Below are 24,881 nucleotides of genomic sequence, written 5' to 3'. Positions count from 1 at the left end.
GAGCACGTTGACCTTTGCTTTCAGGAACTTTTATGTGTGTAGGCTGAAGGAAGAGGAGTGCTATCCTGTTAAATAATTTCCCCTCTTCAGTGGTTTTTAATGTTACTTCAATTTAAATATCTAATTTAAATAATTAAAACAGTGGCATAGACTTTACAAATCACACAAATCTTTAGCAATACAATGTACAAGACTTTGTTATATTTCTAAACTTTGTGAAATGTCTACTTTATTTTTATTAGATTAATATATTCATTAATAATTCTCACATTTCTGGCGGCATTGACAGGCATGTGAAAGCACTATATAAACACATGTAGTCAATAAAATGTAAGCCTAATTGACTTGTCATATATGTTACGACATTATAAATTTATATTAAATAGGGGTGTCGATTAAAAATCGAAATCGATCGAAATTTATGCTCAATTTCGATTATCGAATCAAAAAATAGAATCGTCGATGCTGCCACGCCCCCATGTCACGTCAGCTTGGCTTGCCAAGCGGGAAAAAAAACAGGCTTGTTGAAGTGCTTGTTAAACTGCAGACGCTGGAGACCCGTCGACAGAGCTTTTCTTTTTTACCGACGCCATTATAACGACACAGATCACTGCCTATTCACGAGTCCCGCAGAAAAAAGTGATTGACAGGTGATAATTATGTGTGTATCTTGCCTTTATTCATTTATTGTATGATTTGTTTATGGGTAAAACAAAGACCATACAGGTCAGGTAGTTTAAACGGTAGGCTACAAATAATTAATTGGTCATTACTTAATTATTCATAATCAAAAAATCGAATCGTGCCTTTAGAAATCGAAAATGTAATCGAATCGAGGATTTGGAGGATTGTGACACCCTTAATATTAAAGCAAAAGGTAATAAATTTGCCTCAGAACTTGTGTTTGTTGTTTTTGTCACTCTCTGCGGTTTCAGAGAAACATTCACTCAAACAAGGAGAGAGAGTTTTTATTTTTTAAAGAAAATGCTAAAGTTTGGCACATGAAAGAAATTAGTTACAACACACATCCCTAATTTTTAGCAATATGAGATCGTGAACATCAAGAATGGTTAGCCTGGAGTTCTGCTCAGAAGCAGTATTATAGATGTATGGATTAAGCGTGGATTAAGTTAAGGATGCTGAGTCCTGACATTTTTTACTAATCTGGTAGGTGTGCACTAGTGCTGGAATCTTTTGGTGTTACTGTTGTGTTAGGTGGATGTGCTCTCAAGTAGCTAAAGCCTGAAGTATACTTAATTTTTCAAGCACACTGCCTTTCTGTTATACTATAGATGCACAAATGATACTATTTTTAATGTCTTTAAGCTGTCCCTCATTTACAGTACATAGGCATCGACTGTTACTGTATTTGCATAGCCTACAGTATGTTCTGTTTTATAAAGTTTTCTTCAAGTACCTTGTAAATTGACTCCTTTAAGGAATTTTCATCTTGTGGATTAACTTCCGATTCCGATTAGGGTTATTGCAGCCAATATCAAGTACTGATTCCTTGTCATTGTCATCGGCTGATACTGAGTACCGATTCTGATGCTTCAAGCTTTCTAATGCATTAAGCACATTTTCCCTTTAAGTATGAACCTTAGGGGAAGATCTTGCTTTACCTAAGATAATACATTAAGGATGTTGCATATATTACCTTAAACACATCTCTTATAACCATTCAAGTGTGCAGCTTTACAGAAAAAAATTAATTCATTGACTTGACTTCAGCTAAGGCTAAATATAATACATGGGAGCCCCTGTCCATATTCCTCTGCTTGAAAACTCATTAACAAACACCTGCGATCGGTCCATGAGATCGGCCAGATTGGCAGGACTGATCAAGTCAGGATATGTGAATATCAGCTGATAATGATCTTCGGCTGATCGATCGGAACATCCCTAGTCTCGAGACATTCAAAGCCAGAAAAGGAACCAAACATTGCCAAACATTGACTTCAGTGTCTCAACGATAACCATACGAAGCTTCAAGAACAATTTTGTGGACCAAAAAACTGTAAAAACAACTTTGTTTGCTAATGTCCTCTATGCCTAGTCAGGTCATGAGGGTGCATGTTTACTTCAGGCGGTACAACAAATTGCCATAAAAGTAAGCAGTTGTGTTGTGCTGTATTGCAACCAAGTGCTGTATTGCATGTAGTAAACATACAAAGTGATAAAAAAGACAATACGGCTCTCAGATTTCTTTTGAAATATCTTAATTTGTGTTTACAGAATGAGAGGTTGGAAAATTACATGAAAATTAATAAATAATAATAATAATAATACATTTAATTTTAGGTGAACAAACCTTTAAGAATAATAATTGGTAAATGTGTATGAAGTCAGCAATTATAATCGGGTGTATGCAGAGGTAGTAGGATTTATAATTTATCATTTAAAAAGTCTGCCTTTACAAAATTGTCACGTTCAAGAAATGTGAAACGTTTTGGGAAATTGTCACGTTTTCAGAATGTAAAAGAAGCACTGCATTAAATTACATTTTTCCGTGTCATGTCTTTAAAAATATAATCATTTACATGGTTTCCGCTACATTCATTCTTCCATGACGGGACGCCACGCCAAAATTGATCCCGCCACGGCTACATTTCAGCTTTTCATTCAAAACATACAGTCGTGTTTTTTTGATAGCGGATGATAATCGCACCAAAATGTATAAAAGGGTAAGTGAATTATAACAGCGCAAACTTTTCTGTAACCGTAGTAGTGCTTTGCGTCATTTGTTTAACCCTTTGATGTTACGTGCTGACTGACTGACTGACTGAGTGCCTGACTGACAGGTGCGTGATGCGTGAGGCTAGCAAACACAACGTATAGCCGCTTCACTTTACTTCAGGACGCATTAATACTGCTCTGTAGGCCTATTGGAGACATTCATAAATATTCATAACAAATCTAATAAATGTTGGAGACATAGTTGTTGCATAAATACACTAAATCACACTTCAGCAGCGTTTATTTGAGAGCGCACAAGAAGATCTGCGCTTGAGAAACGCAAGCAAAGAGATTCACATGCTCGTAGGCTATTAAATAAATGCAATCTCGACTTGTAATACTGCGCACACAACATTTCTTCATTTGTCATTGAAATAACACCACAGGTAGTTGGTGGATCTGTGTAAAAAAGGCCTGCTGTCACAGCTGGAAAAAATTCCTGAGAAAACACTGATTTATTTTACCGCAGTTTTTTCAATGGAGTTTCTCCGCTAGCCTGCTGATCCTGATGGGTGTGTGCATGTAAACGGCTTTTCATCTCGTTTTATGCTTGAGCTACAGTAAATAAATGCTGAAGTCTATTTAACTGATTATGTTTTATTTACATTACAGCATCCATGGTGTGAAAGAAACATTTTTGACATAACCTAAATCTTCTCCTCCTACAGTATCTGCCATGACGACAGACGAGGCGGAGAGCGTTCATAAGAAGCAAGTGTGTGAGCAGCAGCAGGAAGAGGAGGACCCCGCTGCACAGGAGCCAGCCCCCCCTGACACAGCTCAGGAAAGCCCCTCCGGCACCTCGCTGCCCCCTGGGGGCTCGGAGGAGGAACAGCAGCTAAAGCCCCGTCAGCGCACCTCCGCTGGCCGTGGCCTCTCCCGCCTTTTCTCCTCCTTCCTGAAGCGCCGTTCACAGTGCTCGGAGGGCGAGGGGGTGGAGACGGAGAGGGCCCGCGAGAAGGAGAACCAGGACGAACCCAAAGCTCCTATAGCAGACCCTGAGCCAGAATTGCGCATAGAGGGCGATGTTGCTCTAGACCAGCACTCAATCAGCAGTGCTGAAAACCAGGTGAGAAAGAGATGTGTTCAGACCAGGGCTGCATTCCAGTCCACTTTTAGACATAAAGCACTTGCAAACTTCCCTTCCCTTGTTCCCTCAGCAGAATCCCCAATGAACGCCATCAGGTGAACATTCCTATGTCTTCTCCAGCACCTACAGTTGTCAGAATTATTAGCCCCCCTTTGTATTTTTTTGTTCTTTTTTAAATGTTTCCCAAATCATGTTCACAGTATGTCTGATAATATTTTTTTTTTTCTGGAGAAAGTCTTATTTGTTTTATTACGGCCACAATAAAAGCAGTTATTAATTTTTTAAAAGCCATTTTAAGGACAAAACTAGTAGCTCCTTTAAGCTATATTTTTTCGATAGTCTACAGAACAAACCATTGTTATGCAATAACTTACCTAATTACCCTAACCTGCCTAGTTAACCTAGTTAAGCCTTTAAATGTCGCTTTAAGCTGTATAGAAGTTTCTTGAAAAATATCTTGTCAAATATTTACTGTCAGCATGATAAAGTCAAAATAAATCAGTTATTAGAAATGAGTTATTAGAACTATTATGTTTAGAAATGTGTTAAAAAAAATCTTCTTTCCATTAAACAGAAATTGGGTAAAAAAATAAATAGGGGGGCTAATAAATCTGACTTCAACTGTATATAAATAGCATTTTGTGATTTTCAAAAGTAATACATCACTTTGCACCATTTATTATTACCATTTGTTTAGTCTTCCCATACAGTTTGATATAGCTTGGACCAGAAAGTTTCATGTGACGTCACACTTAACAAGCAAATAGACCATGGGGTCCCCCAAAATAACTATGCCAGTGACTTGCAACCACGTTATCATCATTGATGATTATAAATATACAAACAATGTGCGCGATGGTGCACACACACCAGTAGGCCTATGCAAGCACGAGCAAGTAAAAAAATATGTATTTTTGTGATTTATTCATTTGTTTAATTTCAATATAAGCCTCACATAATGAGATGGGTAGTCATCATTCTTGCTTTAATTTTTAGGATTGCCAGTCAGAGATCATCTTCCACATTCAGTCGTGACCTGTATTCATTCTTAATGTACGTGACTGGCAAAAAAAATATCAGAAAGTTTAACATGGTGCTGCAAAATGGATTACTCCAGCGATCGCAACTTTTGTAGGTTATGCATAAAACAAGAAAATAAATTTGGAAACCACTGATTTAGACCAACAAGTGACTGCTGGATTTATGATTGAGTCTAGTATGGTATAGTGTTTTTATAAAACATAATTATTTTTTTTTCTGTTAGCTACCAATAACATTCCTACCAAATTTCAAGTATAAATATCATTTAATAGATTTAAAAATTTTATCAATAACAAAAAGAGGCAAATTTTCAGACATGTTTATATTAATTGTTAAGAAACACGGTACTAGTATTTAACTTCAGAAATCAATGTTTGATGGAATAACTCAAATTTTCATTTACAACAGAGGAAATGTTATCATTATTACCTTATTGTTATAAAATTAATATAAAAATTAATATAAAATTAGTGCTGTTGAAATTAGTGCATTAACTCATCCGATTAATTAAAAATATTAAACGCGTAAAAAAAAAAAAAATCACGCAATTAGCGGAGTTGCAGATTTTTTTTCCTGTTGTGGCCGGATAAGACCAAGGAAACTCTTTTAGAAGGCAAGTTTCAGTATAAAACAATTAAAGTTGCATCAACAGGTTATCCAAAGTTTTCTCCAGAGTTTCATCAAATTTTCTTATGTTTCATTTTTAATCTTTCGACTTTTGTGTTAATGGAATTTGATACCACATGCCGAATGGAAAAAAAAAACCCTCCGCATTTCATGACTTGGTGGTCCTTTAAGGTAATCAAAAATCGCTGCTTACATGGTAGGGTCTTAATCAGAGTATTATCTTAAACATAATAAAATCTGAGTATTGGTTTCCATGTAAATGTACTCAGAAAGTGCCAGATGATGTCGCAAGCTGTCAAAGACAGCGCATTAATCTGCATTTAGGATGATTCCATGAGCCCTCAAATGTTTCATTAAGTGTTTCCCCCATAAACTCAACTTTTGTGAAGTGTCTGCTTGTTGTTGTGTCAGAATCCTTGTGAAATACAGCCATACTTTAGAACGCTTAGTTTAAGCAAATTTGATGAACGCGATCATGCGTGTTGATGAATCTGAAGGGATCCCTCGATCACCGGCTGTGCTGTCCTGCACGCGTTTTGTGTGTGTGTGTGTGTGTGTGTGTGTGTGAGCATGTTTGTGCATGCACGCGTTAGCTACAAGCAACAAGAACAAACACCTAAACATCGCCGACTCCAAAGTTGTTTAAATGTTTAGAGATGGTGTTACCAGTCCCTGTAAGAATTAGTCTTTGGTGTGACTCAACGCGTACCTGTGGGTGCCTTTGTTGTACTGCTTGATGCTTCTTACATCCTTGTCGCAGCACCAGTAGCAACAAAATTAGGCACTGAAATGCATATGCTGAATCTGTGATTCTGCTTGTGAGATACTGTTCACACTCTCAGCTCACATCATTCAAAAGAAAAGGGCCACATTGTCCACTTATAATGACAACAGACTAGACTGTCTTAGCAACTGGCTGAATGTAAAGTAGGACTAAGCAAAATTGTTTCTACTTTATAATTATTGTTCTCAACTCACAGCAATAAAACTTTTCAATGAGTGAAATTGTTTGTATTCATTACTTTTTTATTATTATTTTCCTATTTCCATATTTGCAATAACTATTTTAGATTTGTTTTGCAGTTCTCTTATGCTGCGTTCACACCAGACGCGGCATGCGCGTCAAGCGCGAGTGATTTACATGTTAAGTCAATGCAAACGCTCGATTGCTCGAATGGCGCGTGGCGAATTGAGCGTTTTGCGCGTTTGATGAGCGTAACGAGCGTTTCGCGCAAATCTCTCGATTTCGAAAATCTGAACATTCGCGACGCGTTAACCAATCAAAAGCTTGGTCTTGAGGGGGCGTGATTGTGACGTAGAACCTTTTGTCGGTGTTCCGAGGGAAATCCTCCAGCCTTCACTGACAACAGTTCATCAAACTCGGCTTGGCTCAGTCAGATGCCCCGCTGAAAGCCTCTGTCATCCAGGTTAAGTTTCTGGAGGAGTTTATGAGCTCACAGAGCTGGATGCACCTCTGAAAGCATGTAGTGCACTCAGACACGACCCTAAACAAATCGACGCTGTTTTTGAGTCTTCATAAAGCACATAAACACTGTTATTTTCTTCATAAAATCCATGTTAGACATTTAGCTATGAAGCTAGAATCTTCGGGTAGACAGAAGCCCTGCCCATCACGCGAATCCGCGTCTGTTCTGATGTGAATTTGACACGCGCATGAAGCGGGGTTTGACGCGCGTATGAAGCGAGTAGACTCAAATGTTCACGCGGCTATTTACACGCGAATAACGCGATTTATCCGCGCGTTCCGCGTCTGGTGTGAACACAGCATTAGAATCCAACATAGAAATCATTTTTTTCTTTTTTGGCATTGATCGTTTTGAAATTCAAATGGCATTTACATGCATACGTTTTTATTTCTGTAATATATAGGGCTGTCAAGCCAGGATCTTGATGGTTTACTGTGGGTATGTTGTTTACGTGAAGAAATCTGTGTTACAAGTTAAACAATAATTCTAATAAACAATTATATTTGGAATTTAAATAGTTTTTTTTGTCCTATGTTTACGTTATTTTTACATTTGAATAGCCAAAATTACCTTTTTCAGTCTTTAAATCCAATTAATCGTGATTAATTAGTTAATTTTTTAAAATCTATTGACAGCACTAATGAAAATATTTTCTCAACCCATACCTAGTAAATGCAGTAAGTCAGTCAATAAGAGATTGCAGTAAGAGATTTATCAGTCAATAATAATTTATTGTTTCTAAAGCTGTATGATAATAATAAATAATACAATCTCTTTGTCATTTTGTATCTTGACAACACACTTTTTTATGCTTAAATTCCATATTTTTAAAAAACTGTCTCCAAGTCTTTTAAAGGTGAGTAACACTCATCTTACTGGTGTGGGCTAACCGACAGATATGACCTAAAAGTGACAACTGCATGTTCACACTGTGTTTAATGTAGCAAGGGATGTCTGTCTAACAGCTAACTGGACTGTGGAGCGTCTCACATTCACACGTATGCGTTCCGGTCAGAGGTTGCGTGTTAAAATCACCTCTGTGGAGCTCTCAACCGTTCCAGCAGCACAGTGCACTAAAAGCTTTCTGAGAGGCTGTTCATACTGAATGCCTGGTATTTTAAGCTTTGCTAACTGCTGTCAAAATGCTTCAGCTTTTTCCCCGCTGCTACCTTTTCATTATTTATTCCTTTCTCCTAGAGTGAGGAATCCGGCAGCATTTCTTTTTTAAATGAGATGGCATTTTTAATGCCACATTTGTTGGGCTTGTATTGAAGAGAAAAGCACATTTGACATTTTTACTTGAGTTATAGAACTTTGATTAAACATTATAAAGTCCTATTTAAAAATCATTCTTAGTAATAATAATATACAGTGATAAGATGCATTTGGAAAGTAGATTTTCTAAACTTTGCCAATGTCAACATTAAGAAAACCATAATATCTGTGCATGATAATGTACTAAAGTAGATGTACGGCAGACTGAGGTGAAGTAGTACAGGCTAAACAATTCATGAAAATGTATAAACAATGTATTTCAGTTATTTAGATATTGAAAAGGAGGCATCCCTTTGGATATGCGTTTGACAGGCACTTCTTATCATTCATGGTATACATTTTAATATTTCATGCATTTCATGCAAAGTGAACTAATAACGTTGACATTTTATGCCTCACTCTCCATCGTTTAAGCTACAGATAAGCTACAAACATTTCCCAGTACAATAAATGTAACATTGATAGAAATAAGAAAGTTAGTATCAACACGCTCTCATGAAAACAGTTCATACAACATCACCAAATTGGGATTTTTTATAAATAGGGTTCATGTGAAATGTTACAGTTTTTATAAGTCCTTATGATTTCTAAGAACTATTATTATGCATTCTCATCTCCTGAAACATGTTTGAAGGATGTTCTATAAAAATCTATAACAAAGTAATAAAACTGGAATTAATATTCATCCAAAAGTGTCTCTTGTTACACCTGTACACCCCTATTGAACATTATTACATTTTCGATTGAATCAGATTGGCAGAAATACTTCCTAAAGTGGACCTGTTATGCAAAAATCTCTTTTCATAATGGGTTCGAACACAGTTGTGTGGCAACAGTTAGTGAATATAGCCAGCTTCTAATGGTAATAATGTATACTTTTATTTTTTATAATCACTCTTCACAAAAACACTTTGATTGACATTCTCCTTTGTAAATGTCATCACAGGGAAAAAGTCCCATCCATTAGTGATGATCTTTCCCTCATAAGCATAGGATGTTAACCTTGTTTTTGAATCTACCACTATGCTGACACACAGGCATTTGTAGCTCCGCCCTCTTTTTAAAATTCATCTCATTCAAATTTAAAGCACATAATTAGGATCAAAGCCTAAAAGGGGCGGTTTCAGTGAGTTATAAAGCATATTTGTTTGGTATTTTGAGCTGAAACTTCACATATATACTCTACGGACATCAGAGACTTATTATGTTAATTTGAGAAAGCCAACGTACTGTTATACTATTCTGTCCTTGAAAACTATCGTATCTCCTCCTTGGCTGTTTATGCCACAAGGCCCAAATTTAGTCAAAATGTTCCTTCTGCATTCAAAATTGTTGCTGTATCTCCTCATGCCAATCAGACTTATCATTAAAAAAAAATACAAGTTAAAGATTACATTTTAATAATTTGGACATATATATATACAAAAAATTATACAAGCCCCAAATTTGGCCTAAAGCTGTTCTGCATTAGATTTTTTTGCTCTATCTTTTCAGGTTTATCAGACTTATAGTTTTCCAATAAATAAGTTTTAGACATTATTTTTCTCAAAATATGGCAAGCTATTTTTTATTTAAACTCCATACTTTTTAATAATATGGCAAGTCCTTTTTTACTGATATGGCAAGCCATTTTTCTATGAATTACTTTTACACTTATTAAGCATTATATTTTCAATAAAATATGGCAAGTCAATTTCACATAGTGTCCAAGCCAAGTTTTTAACTGTCATAGAGACATAGAGACATCGGAGTTGCATTCAATTACTTATATTGACAAGAAGCTTTGATGTATCATCATTAAGCTGTCAATTGTCCCCATAGCAATAACATATGCTAACCTAGCAACCATTTATAAACAGCAATATCTCTACATCAGAACATCGTAGGGACCTAGGTATTGGCTCGTTTGATTCATGCAAGCAAAATGGGACTTCCTTTGTAATATGCATGTAAAATTGATAAGCCAGGTGCTAATACTGATTAACTACAGGTTATTAATTATGATCTAAATGCAATACCATATGCTAGAAATGCCTACTAAGGTCATGCCAATGGCGTAGTGGAAAGTGCACCGACACTCCGGTGTTCTTGGTGACCCAAGTTCGATTCACGCCTTGAGGTCCTATGCCGATCTTTCCCCTATCTCTGCTCCCCACATTTTCCTGTCAATTCTATCTACTGTTCTGTCCAATAAAGGTGAAAAACCCCTTAAAAATCTATTATAGAAATGCCTAGTAAGTATTAAGTAACAGCGTTTGATCCAACATGTACATGAGCGTTGCCATTTAGCAACTGCTTAGCGACCACCTTGCGATGCCATAAACATTTTTGAAACTGCCTTTCAACCGCTGTGCTTACTGTCAACTGCTATTCCCAGTCCTAGTGCAGTCAGGTTGGCTTTTTTTTTTGATTTTATGTTCTTGTTTTACCTTTATCATCTTGTACAAAATAGATCATCTTTGAATCGTCAATTTATCCAAAAATTAATCTTATACCCTTATGTCGTTTTAATCCCCTCAGGCCCCAATGAACAAATCGAAGTATTTTAGATTAATTCAAGCAATCTATCATCCTCCATATACAGCAACGGTCTAGATTTTTAAAGTCTAGAAAAAGAAGCAAAAACATTGTCAAAACACTCGATTTTAGTGGTTAAATGTGATCATACGAAGCTACAAGAACACTTACATGCACCAAACCAAAGAGCTTAAAATGCCCAAGAGGCGACACTCAATAGAATGTTCCATTGCAACAGCAGTGCCCAGCAACAGCCCTGGATTCCGCCATTTTGGAGTGAAAGCGATCAGCCGTCCATTGGATCTTATTGCTGTCGTGATGGCAAGCTGCTGCTTTGTTTTTTGTTTATTTTTTTAAAAAGCAAATTTAGGCTGAGATACAACCTGAAAGGCGACAATACAACACTTGACAATCAACAGCACTTTTAATAGTTTATTTTACAGACTTATAATATGCTGTTGTTCTATTGGAATTTTCATTCTAAAATAGCCGCCGTGCCTTCTAGTGGCTGTTTCGAAAATCGCACTCGCTTCTTGGTAATTCTTGGTAATTCTATGCTCTTTGACCAAACTGTATGGGCTTTATTTTTGGTCCATGCGCAAATCGTAAAGCGCAGAGTGCAAACGCTTTCAGGGCGTGTCAGAATGCATTTTCGCTAATTTAAGGATGGGAAAATCCGCTTTGCGCCGTGGCGCATGGTCTAAAAGGGTTGAGTTTATTTTCTTAATGAGTTATAGGTGTGTTTTGAGAATAAACCAATCAGAGTCTCATCTCCCATTCCCTTTAAGAGCCTTGCGTCATGCCATAAGCGAGTTTGCTATTTACATGACGTAAAGTAAGTGTAAGTGGAAAAACTGAGCATTTCACAAGCAAACAGAGCACCTACCAAGAATGAGAGATAAATTATCTACTTTCACTTTCGCTCTCGTGGACAGGGAAACCTTTACGCACAGACATCAATTAGCCTATAAATAAATAATTTTGTTTGTTAAGCGCAAATATTTGTTTCAAAACTATTTCTAAATTAAGTTCTAATTTCCAGCAAACGAATAAATGAGCAATAATAACGAAGTGTGCTCAAAAACCTGAGTTATATCCTAAAGCACATTCTGTGCCCCATATGGTCTAAAACCTGGTGGGCAAATCCAAGCTTGTTTTTAATAAAACAAATTTAAATATGGATATAATAAATGATACTGCTAATAATAATGCAAATTGTTATGAATAAACTGAAAAATCCTCCCGAGATGAAGAAGGCATAAAAGCAGTGGTTTTTCATATTTATGTAGGCTAGAAAATAATATGTTTTGTAATATTTCAATCCTGTATATTTGTATCCTATATATATATATATATATATATATATTCTTATTATATCCTTAATATTTTATATTTTTCATATGTAAAGATATTTGCGTATTGCTCTACATCTTGTGTGTAGGCTATTAAGCAGTGTGTAAGCGAGGCGCAACTCTGCGCTCCACTTTAGACGGGGTTTGTTTTGGTCTATTGAAAAATCTATTATAGTTTCTCAAAGTAGTAACGCGCCAGCAACGCGTCTCAGAGCGCCTTCCTTTTTAGACCAGAACACCTATGGGCGCACATATGAGCACAAATGCATTTGTTATTTAAACAGCATAGCGCAACGCCTCAAAACGACTCTTGCGCCAAGCTGAAAATAGCAAAAGACTATTGCGCCGCGCCTTGAGTCACATTGCGCCGGGTGTATGATAGGGCCCTATGTCTTCAACATCAAAACAGGGTGTACATTTACTATGGGCAATATGACTTATACACTGTATTGCCAAGATTTAGATTTTGCGGTAAACTGACCTTTTAATACACTTTAAGATCCATAATGGTACATACCTTCATCAAATTATTGTTATTTTATAAGACTCAGTTTCAAAAACTTTGAAATAATGGTTCTTTTAAAAGCCCTGGTTATTTAGATGTTATTAGTTATGTATTAATCTATCTAAATGTTATTATTTTTTTAACGTTTTGATTTTGTCTGCCTTCAGCAAATCGTAGCAGATCAGAAAGAAGACGCCGAGCTGGAGTCAGGCAAGGGAGAAAAGGGGGAAAAGGGGGAGAAGGGGGAGAAAAAGGAAAAGAAGGAAAAGAAAGAAAAGAAGGAGAAGAAGGAGAAAGCAGATAAGGAGAAGCTAGAGAAGAAGGAAAAGCCAGAGAAAAAGGAGAAAGCGGAGAAGAAAGAGAAGAAGGAGAAAAAAGAGAAGAAGGAGAAGAAAAACGAGGACAAGGCCAAAGGAGAGGAGGAAAAGGAAAAAGACAAAGACAAGGAAAAGGAGAAGGAACAAGAGAAGGTGGAGGAAGAGCCCAAGCCGGAAGATGCAGGTGCAGCAGAAACAGAAGTAAAGGAGGAAGAGGAGGAAAAAGAGGAAGAGAAGGAGGAGAAGAACACAGTGGAAGAGGAGGAGGGGAAGAAGCAGAAAGCAGCTCGCCGGCCAAGGATCATGCACTGCAAAGTCAAACTGCTGGATGATTCTCTATTCGAGTGTGAGCTGGAAGTAAGCGACACGCACACATACACAAATACAGCACACAACTGCCGCTTTTGTTTCTTATCAAGTGCAGCATTTCGTTGTCTACTCCTCTGGGAGCAACTTTGAAAGTCAGGCATTCGCTCAAGGGCTTTTACTTCCTTTGCTAATTAACTCTCAGACTACCGAGAGACTCTTTCTGCTGATGTGACACTTTGGCCTGTTTTTGTTGCTATCGTTCTCTGTGGCTCTTGTCTGAAAACTGACTGAGCTGACTTAATGTGTGCCTGCTACAGAAACAGCATCCTAATTGAAAAAAATTAGCAACCTTGCTCACAGCAGACTTGACCCTTCATAGCTTTTATCTGATATTAGCATGTACTGAGCTAAAACTAATTATACTGTTTCATGTTCCTAACAGGAGTCTATGTTTAGACATTTTATATTTTAAAAAATAGTAAGCACAGTGGCTCAGTGGTTAGCACTGTCGCCTCACAGCAAAAAGGTTGCTGGTTTAAGTCCCGGCTGGAGTTTGCATGTTCTCCCCATGTTCGTGTGGGTTTCCTCAGGGTGCTCCGGTTTCCCCCACAGTCAAAAACATGCAGTATAGGTGAATTGGATAAACTAAATTGGCAATAGTGTGTGTGTGTAAATGTGAGAGTGTATGGGTGTTTCCCAGTACTATTTTGCGCCTTGAAAGGTATCTGCTGCATAAAACATATACTGGAATATTTGGTGGTTCATTCCGATGTGGCGACTACTAATAAATCTGAGACTAAGCTGAAGGAAAATTATTGAATAGTAAGTGAAACACTGCATATTTTAACTTTTGACACAGTAGTAGGCTACATAGACGTCACATGACCTTATTTAGCATGTGAACTGGTCAGTTTTTTTTAAACACTGGAAGTTCTATAATAGCGCTCAATATAAAGAAATATCCCTAATAATAATAGTAAACTTTCTAGTGTGATTTTATAGAAGTATCGTAATAGAAATATCTACACAAATTCAATATGCAGTACATTGAGTATTATGAAAAGCTTTTTTCCACCACATATAGAAAGATATTTTTTTTTTTTAAAAATGATAATAATGTCACAAAAAGTTATTATTATAAAAGTAAGGTGAAAGAAAATGTCAAAATGTAGATTTTTTTTTGTAATTCTGACTTTTTAATCTTATTTCAACTTGTCACATAATCACATATGACAATATCTTATGTCATAATTTATATTTTATATTTCTAAAAAAGGCACAAAAGTACGGTATGTTATCCAACAGCAGCAATATTTGTCAAACTGTAGAGCGTCCTTTACGTGTCAAAGTATGTGGGCAGAGTAATACACAAGAGAGAAGGATGAAGAGGCTGTAATAGTGCTGTTATTTAGAGAATATCGTACGGCTATTAGCCAAATCAGATTCAAGACAGAACTGTTGTATATATGTGTGTGTGTGTGTGTGTGTGTGTGTATATATATATATATATATATGGGCAATTCCACGCAAATGTCAACCTTGCCATAAAAAATAATTTAGTTTTCAGCAAAATAGACAAACCGTTTCTACATTTTTTGTGTTAGCAAGTATTTTACAGTACTGTAAAAATACTCGTGAATGTACCTGTCAGTATTTCAAACTATCATATTTAATTTGCCAAAATCACACAAGTGGCAATATCACAGCTGTCACATCCATAACGGAAATGTGTCACATCCATAACAACATTTTTTCTTCATAAATGCAAAAATGTTATGCATACCTGTTTGATGAGCATTGTGTCTTTTGGGTTGTGTAGTTTAACTGTTAGAATTTCTAAATAATCTGTTGTCGACTGTAAATTCGCAAACTTTTTTTAACACATCCATAACGCATGTTTATTTTCCTAATTTAAAATATAAAACATGTTTACATATTGATATTTTTCTGCTCCCATAACTCTGTGGTGAGCTATTTTGGAAAATATAAACAAAAGTTTCGATATAATGTCAACATATACTTTCTGTGTGAAATTATGTTTTGAGTTTTTACTGCAAATTTCACATCTATAACACTGGAATTGCTCATATATATATATATATATATATATATATATATATATATATATATATATATATATATATATATATATATATATATATATATATATATATATATATATATAATATCTGCTTACATATGAAATGCAGGTTTAAATGCATAGTTAACTTTATGCTTTTGTTTCCAGAAACACGCTAAAGGCCAAGATCTGTTTGCAAAGGTTTGTGACCACCTGAACCTGTTAGAGAAAGACTATTACGGTCTGGCTATCTGGGAGACACCAACCATAAAGGTACATCTGCATAGCAGCACTCATAATCACTCTTTTAATATAAACTGTGGACTACTTTTTTATTATATATAAAAAAAAAACATGTTTTCTTCAGGTTTACGGAGTGGAATTATAGTCATACAGTCACAAACAAAACACATGAAGATTTTTAAATTATGACCTGTTGTGTTTAATATCTTTTTGCTTTCTTTACTTGTATTAGAAGGTTTGACATTAAAGATGATCAATTACAATAACTTATTAAGATTACAATAACTATAAGGAGACAATATTGGTTGGAACTTCATGACCTTAGTGAAGTTCTACATATTGTAGATTCAATTACAGTTATTTTATGGTATTTGATGTAATCTTTTTAATTAATTCTCTCTTTTGTCTTTCAGACATGGTTGGACTTTACTAAGGAGATCAGACGGCAAATACAAGGTGAGTGGATTCAAACCGTACAACTCTTTGACATGTAATATTAGATCACATGGTCACTTTCTAATTTTCCCTCATTTTGTTTTCAATCATGTCCGCATTGACCCAGGCACCGACTATGATTTCACATTCAATGTGAAGTTCTACCCACCTGATCCTGCCCAGCTATCAGAAGACATCACCAGGTCAACAGCACTTTCTTGATCCTGTACTCTATATTTTGTGCATTCTCATGAATCAGTTTCACTCTGGCCAGACGATTTCACCTCTTCATTGTGTGTCCATCTATTTCTCTGTCTGTTATATACATTTCCTGTCCCTGATATCTAGGATTGTAGCAAGACAGAAGAAAAATCAACCATTCAGTGTTCAGTCACTGTTGTTTTGCTTTTTTATCGAAATATTTTAGCTTTTAGTTTAGTTGTACAGTGGATACTACCATTCTGCTTTGTTCTTTGTGGCACAAATCACATCAGAGCCATCATTGGTCGATGTAATTTCAGACCCTAAACCTCATTGACAAATATAATTTTTTTAAATAATGTTTGCTCAGTATAGCCCCTTTTAAGGTTGCAAACAATTAATTTGCGATCGGTAATTGCCAAAACCCTTTTCATCAATACAAGTTTTTGATTGTCAATTAAGAATGGTCATAATTAAAGGATTAGTTCTGCTATACGCTGTGATATGCATCCACAACTTCAAGCCATGAAGTTGAATCTGGACAGTTTGTGTTCTTTTATTTATTTATTTATTTATTTTATTTATTTATACAGGGACAATGTACAACATGACATGCTGTGCCAGAGTTAGCTATAAAGCTAATTTACATCTGTAGTCCCTGAGCAGGAAGTAACAAATTTAACAGTAATAACCAATAAAATATACACTTACAGTACAATACAATAAATACAATACATCATTAACAATAAAATGAAATCAAATCAGTGGCTGCATATTTTAATTTGTTTGAGCCAAATTTTAAGAACAGTTTTAAAATGATTAAAAGTGCTGCTCTCTCTCTCTGATAAACACTGGTATTTTATTCCATCTTTCTGCTGCTTTAACTGAAAAAACTGATTGTCCAAAAGCAGTTCTCTTAAGTTTAACTGAACAATCACCTCTAACAGATGACCTAGTCTGTCTTATATTGTCCTTGCCGACAATCACACATTGTTTGAGGGGTGGTGGTGCAAGATCATGAAATATTTTATACATTAAACACACATCAGCATAAAATAAGAAACTGTCGAATGTTAGTAATTTTGTTGTGCAATACAGTTGCAATGATGATAGCTCCTTGGGTTTTTAGCAATTATTTTAACAGTTTGTTTATACATAACATACAATGGTTTTAATGTTGTAATGTTTGTGTGCGACCAGCTTGTAGCACAATAAGATAAGTGAGGTAAAATCATTGTATTCATAAAAAGTTTAGCAGCAGCCATAGGTAACTGATGCCTAATGTTTCTATAGATCCTCAGGCTTGTCAAGTCAGTCTCTCATTATTCCCTTTACCTGCATAAAAATACACTGTGTGGGAAAAAGCTGCCGGTCCCAGATTAAGGCAAGGCAAGCTTATTCATAAATCACATTTCCTACACAGTGGCAATTTAAAGTGCATTACATAAATATTATTAAAAGAAACAAGTGTAAGAAAATAAAAACAAATAATACAAATGATAAAAACACAGATAAACAGATAAAATGTTTTATAAAAGATTGAAAAAAAGATAGAAACATAAAAGTGCGATCTGTCGGACGTAGCACAGTGCTCATTCAGTAAAGGCACAGCTAAACAGATGTGTTTTCAGTCTTGATTTGAACGTGCCCAATGTTGGAGCACATCTGATCATTTCTGGAAGCTGATTTCAGCAGCGAGGGGTGTAGTAGCCTAATTAATAGGATAGTTTTCCCAATAATGAAAATTCTGTTATCATCTGCTCACCCTTAACTCGTTTCAAACTTTAATGAGTTTCTGTCTTTTGCTGAATGCAAGAAGATATTTTAAAGAAAACTGGAAACCTGTTACCGCTGACTTTCATAGTATTTGTTTATTCTACCATGGAAGTAAATGGTTACAGGTTTTCCTCTTTCTTCAAATATCTTCTCTTGTGTTCAGCAGAAGAAAGAAACTCATAAAGATTTTGAATAACTTGATTATAAATAAATATGGTTCATTTTCATTTTGGGTGAACTATCCCTTTAACCAGAGCCAAAGCAGTAGTGAGTGAAAGCATAGTGGCTCTCGTGCCCTGCCTCCCTTATGTTACAGTATGTACTGGAACAAGTTGTAACACTTAATCCACTTTTAAACCATCAGGCTGAACAGTTCTCTTTGCTTAACTATTTTTTCATTCTGTGCCAATTCGAGCCAGTGAGCATGGATATGGTTTTATTTTCCTCAGTGATGCTGATAACAGAACTCTCTGGAATGTAATGGAAATGTGTCATTTGTTGCCCAGGTGTAAGGTAAAATAGCTTTATGGAAGATGATCAGATATTTCTGTTTTTGGGGACAAATTATTTCTGATATTTACTTCATTGAATAACAAAGAATGAAAAAAAAAAAGAAACAAACAGACAGACAGACAGACAGACAGACAGATAGACAGACAGACAGATAGACAGACAGACAAAGAGATAGATAGATAGATAGATAGATAGATAGATAGATAGATGGATGGATGGATGGATGGATGGATGGATGGATGGATGGATGGATGGATGGATGGATGGATAGATAGATGGATAGATAGATAGATAGATAGATAGATAGATAGATAGATAGATAGATAGATAGATAGATAGATAGATAGATAGATAGATAGATAGATAGATAGATAGATAGATAGATAGATAGATAGATGGATGGATGGATGGATAGAGATAGATAGACAGACAGACAAAGAGATAGATAGATAGATAGATAGATAGATAGATAGATAGATAGATAGATAGATAGATAGATAGATAGATAGATAGATAGATAGATGGATGGATGGATGGATGGATGGATGGATGGATGGATGGATGGATGGATGGATGGATAGATAGAGATAGATAGACAGACAGACAAAGATAGATAGATAGATGGATGGATGGATGGATGGATGGATGGATGGATGGATGGATAGAGATAGATAGACAGACAAAGAGATAGATAGATAGATAGATAGATAGATAGATAGATAGATAGATAGATAGATAGATAGATAGATAGATAGATAGATAGATAGATAGATAGATAGATAGATAGATAGATGGATGGATGGATGGATGGATGGATGGATGGGTGGATGGATGGATGGATGGATGGATAGAGATAGATAGACAGACAGACAAAGAGATAGATAGATAGATAGATAGATAGATAGATAGATAGATAGATAGAGAGATAGAGAGATAGATAGAGAGATAGATAGAGAGATAGATAGAGAGATAGCAAGCACACCATAAAAGGCTCACATGGAATACAACTTGAACTGTTTTACAAAACGTTTGGTATGACAGTGGAAAAGCAAGCTCGAGACGCAGATATGCCAGTGCCACACATTCCCATACATAGATAGGCTGCATTGGATTAGCTTGATGTAAGGAGAGGAAAATGGACAACAAATGATCAGTAGTCATTCATTCATTTTCTGTACACCTTAGTTCCTTTATTAATCTGCGTTCGCCACATTGTAATGAACCACCAACTTATTCAGCATATGTTTTACACTGTGAATGCCCTTCAAACTGCAACCCATCACTGGGAAACACTCTCATTCACAGACATACACCAAGGACAATTTTAGCTTACCCAATTCACCTGTACCGCATGTCTTTGGACTTATGGGGAAAACTGGAGCACTTGGAGGAAACACATGCGAACACGGGAAGAACATGCAAACTCCATACAGAAATGCCAACTGTCCCAGCCGAGGCTCAAACGACTTTCTTGCTGTGAGGTGACAGCACTACCTACTGCGCCACCGCGTCACCACAAATGATCAGTAATTTACATAAAAGTAAAATTTACATGAATAATTTTTTAGACAATGACCATTTATTCACTAGATAAGATCTTTGTTCCTTGGTTGAGATCATGTGGAGTTATTTGCAGCTACATTAAAATTGCAATATGGACCTTTTAACATTACATCTATTTGCTCACATGAATGCACACATGTACCAGTTTCCAGTGCATACTGTATAGATGAGATGGCACAATTAGTCTTTACATTTAATAATAATTCTGTTATATAACTAAAAGCTTCTATTAAATGATCATTTTTAATTACAGTAAAAACATTTTCCATTTTAGGTTTGATTGTTTGTGTTTTTACTGTGATTTGCACATCTTGTCATGTCGGTGACTGTGCCGCAGAGGTTGAATCATCTCGCATTATTATGGTTCATGATTAATTGATCATCAATGTAAATGACAATCATGGGAATTTGTAGTATTTGACATTCCAAGCCTCTCAAAAAATAAATAAATAAATAAGTAAATAACACAGTACATATGATAATAAATTCAAAAGTGAAAGTAAAAAGCAAGTGTGCATTCAAAAGCAATTTTTGAACTAATTAAATTATTCATTATACACAATGTCATTATATTATATATCATTATATTACTCGGATTTGAATAAGGAGGGTTTTATACACTTCCTGCTGCCATGTATGTTACAGTTTAGTATTAGAACTTGCCATGTTTGCTAGACCATTTTGAGGGGTGTAAACAATAACAATGGTCCTGACCTATTTCCTGTTTTACATTTTTAATTTCCATAGCTTCTGTGAAATGTTCCATATATTGATAAATGATGTTATGAGAGCTGCTAAAACACCAAGTTATGATTGAATCACCTCTTGTTACACATATGAAATAGTTTGACAACAAGCAGGAAATGTTCATGGGCCAATGGCATCACCACATTGAAATGGTCTATAAATCGTTAACACACAATACAGCTTATTGCTTATACATCTAATATCATCGCAACTGATTTGAATAGCCAAAAATTTGCATAAATTTTTATCCAGCTCTGGGTGAATTTGTTACATTTCTACAAATCTTGAAGACTGTGTGAATATCAGTAACATTGTATTATAAAAATGCTCATTAAATGAATGACAAACAGCAGGAATGCTGTATGATTACTGCTAGAGGTTTGAGGTTCTTAAAAATGTATTCATTAATCTTCCTTCGACTTAGTCTCCATTTCAGAGGTTGCCACAGCGGATTGAACCACTGACTATTCCAGCATATGTTTTATGCAGTGCATGCCCTTTCAGCCGCAACTCAGTATTGGGAAACACCCATACACACTCATTTACAAGCATACTTGTGGATAATTTCGTTTATTCAATTCACCTATAAGTGCACGTTTTTGGACTGGAGAAAACCCACAGAAACAACTAGCCTAGCTGGGACTCGAACCAGCAACCTTTTTGCTGTGAGGTGACAGTGCTAACCACAGAGCCTCTGTACCTCCCTGGTTCTTAAAAAATGTTATACCCAAATGTTTCCAAGTTTTACCCAAACTGTTCAGTCATGAAGGGATGATGTACACTTAAAAAGAACAAAGCAAAACAAGAAAGTCAGCGTTGAAAGCCTAGTGGTCAGTATGCGGACATAAAATGCAACTGTGTTGTAAACTTTCTGAGTTTGAGTCTTGATTTTTGCCCTACGAAAATAATCCAGAATATCCAAACAGATTGTGTGAAACAATCTCATCTTCATTTTTTCTCTTCATATAGTAGTGTACATAAAAAAATTAAATATTGCTGCACCTCTGCATTTATAGTGAATTGGCAATCAGAATTAAAACCAAAATAGGTAAATTCCCCATAATTTCCAGCCTCTTGCAATTTCATTCTCATAAAATAGTAGTTTGTTAGATTGTATCTCTCTCTCTCTCCTTCTCTCGCTCACTCACTAATTTTAAAAGTAATCTCTGATACTTGCCAGATTAAATCATTAATAAAATGGAGAGCCTCCTGCTGTTTCCCACCAAGTGAGCATTCAATTCTCCAGCCAGTTTCATTATCACACTCGTAAATTACAAAAGCCCTTTCACCCTGAATAATCACAGCACCACACTGACGTCATTTTACTGCTGTTGTCATGGCAGCAGTTTCACTCTCGTGTATTTCATAACGCAACAGAAAAACTTGTCTCAACTTGTCACGTGCCCCATAGTGTGTAAAACAAATTGAACCTAAATGATGTTATTTTGCACTCTGCAGGTACTTCTTGTGTTTGCAGCTGCGGAAGGACATCAAGAATGGCCGTTTGCCCTGCTCTTTCGTGACCTTGGCACTCCTGGGCTCTTATGCCCTGCAGTCTGAGCTGGGGGAGTATGACCCTGAGGTTCACGCCAGTGATTATGCCAAGGAGCTTCAGCTGATTCCTGGACAGACCAAAGAACTGGAGGATAAAGTCATGGAGCTTCATCGCACATACAGGTGATTATGACTGCTTATTAATGGGATGATGATGATTTATTTATGTGCATTTAACACTAATACCAAATGGATATATGTGGGAATGTGTGTTGTAAGGGGAAATGATAGCACATTTAGGTAAGATTTAAATATGTGTATTTTTACTTTTGTGATCCAATTTAAATATGAATTAAGATGTGGTAATGATAAACTGCTTCTGTGTTTTGTACAGGTCTATGAGTCCGGCTCAGGCTGATATGATGTTCCTGGAAAATGCCAAAAAATTGGCCATGTACGGTGTCGATCTACATCAGGCAAAGGTACATCTGATTGACAGAAAACAGTTTCAGTGATTAGCATTTGACTATGATTAAAGGTGCAGTAGGGGATCTGCCTAAATGCTAACCGGTTAGCATAATATCTTTCAAATACAATCCCTCCCCTGTCGAACAAAACAACGCTTCCTAAATACGCACATTAAAGATGACAGAGACCCATTAAATCATGTAATTCGCCAGTTAGAAAACTTTATAGTACTTTATTATACTACAGTTCTGAACAAAAAGCTGTATTATATCTTGCACATTTTCAGTTGTGTAGTTCAATGGTTCCCAAAGTGGGGGAAGGGACAATGAAGGCGGGTTGCCTGGGGCCTCATGTAAGAAGACTTGCGTGGAAATCTTACTAAAACATTGCGTACGCACAAAGCTGTAAATGTGCGTACGCAGAAAAAAAATCAGATGTATGAAACACTGCGTACGCCGAATCTCACGCATATTCTTTTGTACATCCGAATGAACGTGAAACTGAGCGCAACATGCATGAGCACAAAACCCCTCCCTGCCTCCTCCCCCGTATGAATATGCTAATGACTATGCTAATGGAAAAACTAAACGAAAAAGCAATGGCAAAAGCAAGCAAAAAGAGAAACTTTGAACAGAATGTGAATTGAAGGTGCTGCTTTCGGAGGTAGACCGGAGAAAAGCGGTGTTATTTGCAAGTTTGTTCTCCGGAATTAACAACAAAAGAAAAAAATAGAGTGGGAGAGTTTAGCTGATGCGGTCAACACAGTTGGGTCTGAACATCGCACTGAGTGCATTAAAAAAAGAAATAGTGTGGTTTATATCTGTAAAATGTTGCAGTACGCTTAACAGTCTCAGTGGCGCGCTCGTAAGACGCATGTGATCATGAATTGATACGTTCGAGCATGAACTCGGCTCGAATCCAGCGTCTGATGAACTCTTTCTTGTTTTTTCCCCCGCTATATATCAGATTTTGCCAACTATTTATCACGAGAAAGACAAGTAGGAATCATCAATAAGTTCATATCAATAAGCATCATATTTTATTTGCACATTTAGTGAATTGAAATGTTTCTGATTCATGCATGCAAATTCATCTTCAGATAGTGTCTTTATAGCAATGTGCGTGCGGTAGATAGCTCAGATTACATTGGGAAAACAGGCAACTGCTGCAAATTGTGCTTTAATGTTTAGCTGGTCAAATGTATGGTATGGAAACCTTATATACCTGCTAGATGTACCCGTCTCATACAGCTGCCATTGCAAGCCTCAGACACTTTGTAGAGAGGAATTTAACTGCCTCTAGGAGTCGCCAATGGAAATAAAACAGACACGCACAAAAAATGTGCGTACGCCAGCCATAAAGCTGGCGTGGAGCTGCGCACATTCCCACGTTCAGTTCATTGTTAGTAAATTCAAACGTGAGCGATTCTGAGCGTGAAACCTGGCGTACGCACATTTTTTTGTGCGTACGCAGCGTTGATACATGAGGCCCCTGGTGATTTCCAAAAATCTATTTATTTTTTATTAAACCTTAAGAATTACCATATTTTATCCATAACCTACTGAAAAGACAAAATAGTCGTTTATAGTTACGATATACTTAGGGTTGTAACAATATACCGGTATGACGGTTTACCACGATTTGAACGTGCACGATTATCATACCATGAACAATTGCATATCAACGGTTTTAACCTTTAACGGTTTTCTGTCTCCTTAAAGACCGAGACAGCCGCCCGCGGCTAAAAATAAGTTTAATAAGTCTTAAATGTTTAATAACTTTTGATCCGCTGATCCGATTCATACAATTCAAAGATTGGCATAAAGAAGAGAATCTCAGCTTTCCAGTGCTGTATCACATAACATTCGCGGACTTTCAGAGGCTCCGGAATCAGTGCGGTTACGTCATCAACATTTGACAACGCTGATTTGACAAAGAAACGCTCGTCACTGTGTCTCCGGACAAATCAGACATGATACATTGATGCATTGTCCCTCCTCCATGCCCAGATTGGTTCAAACTCGCTATATCACAACCAATAAGCATAGGTTTCGCTTTTGTTTGTGGACCAAGCTTTTTGAACAACACGGAATGAGAGATAGGCA

The 24,881-nt window shown here is 36.3% G+C and overlaps 1 protein-coding gene across 1 annotated transcript in view; it reads left to right on the top strand.

Moving 5' to 3' along the window:
* The window catches only part of epb41a (erythrocyte membrane protein band 4.1a), a 167,053-nt gene that overhangs the window by 61,035 nt on the left and 81,137 nt on the right, over positions 1–24,881 (top strand). The window contains exons 3-9 of the mRNA XM_073931826.1: positions 3,423–3,805; positions 12,798–13,304; positions 15,505–15,609; positions 15,993–16,035; positions 16,142–16,217; positions 22,273–22,491; positions 22,703–22,790. Of these exons, the coding sequence (XP_073787927.1) occupies positions 3,423–3,805; positions 12,798–13,304; positions 15,505–15,609; positions 15,993–16,035; positions 16,142–16,217; positions 22,273–22,491; positions 22,703–22,790 (1,421 nt within the window). The remainder of the gene's footprint in view (positions 1–3,422; positions 3,806–12,797; positions 13,305–15,504; positions 15,610–15,992; positions 16,036–16,141; positions 16,218–22,272; positions 22,492–22,702; positions 22,791–24,881) is intronic.

Source organism: Danio rerio, chromosome 19, assembly GCF_049306965.1.
Source record: "Danio rerio strain Tuebingen ecotype United States chromosome 19, GRCz12tu, whole genome shotgun sequence".
NCBI classification, from domain to species: Eukaryota; Metazoa; Chordata; class Actinopteri; order Cypriniformes; family Danionidae; genus Danio; species Danio rerio.
Note: the sequence above shows the minus strand (reverse complement) of the source record. Positions and strands in the feature narration are given on the sequence as shown.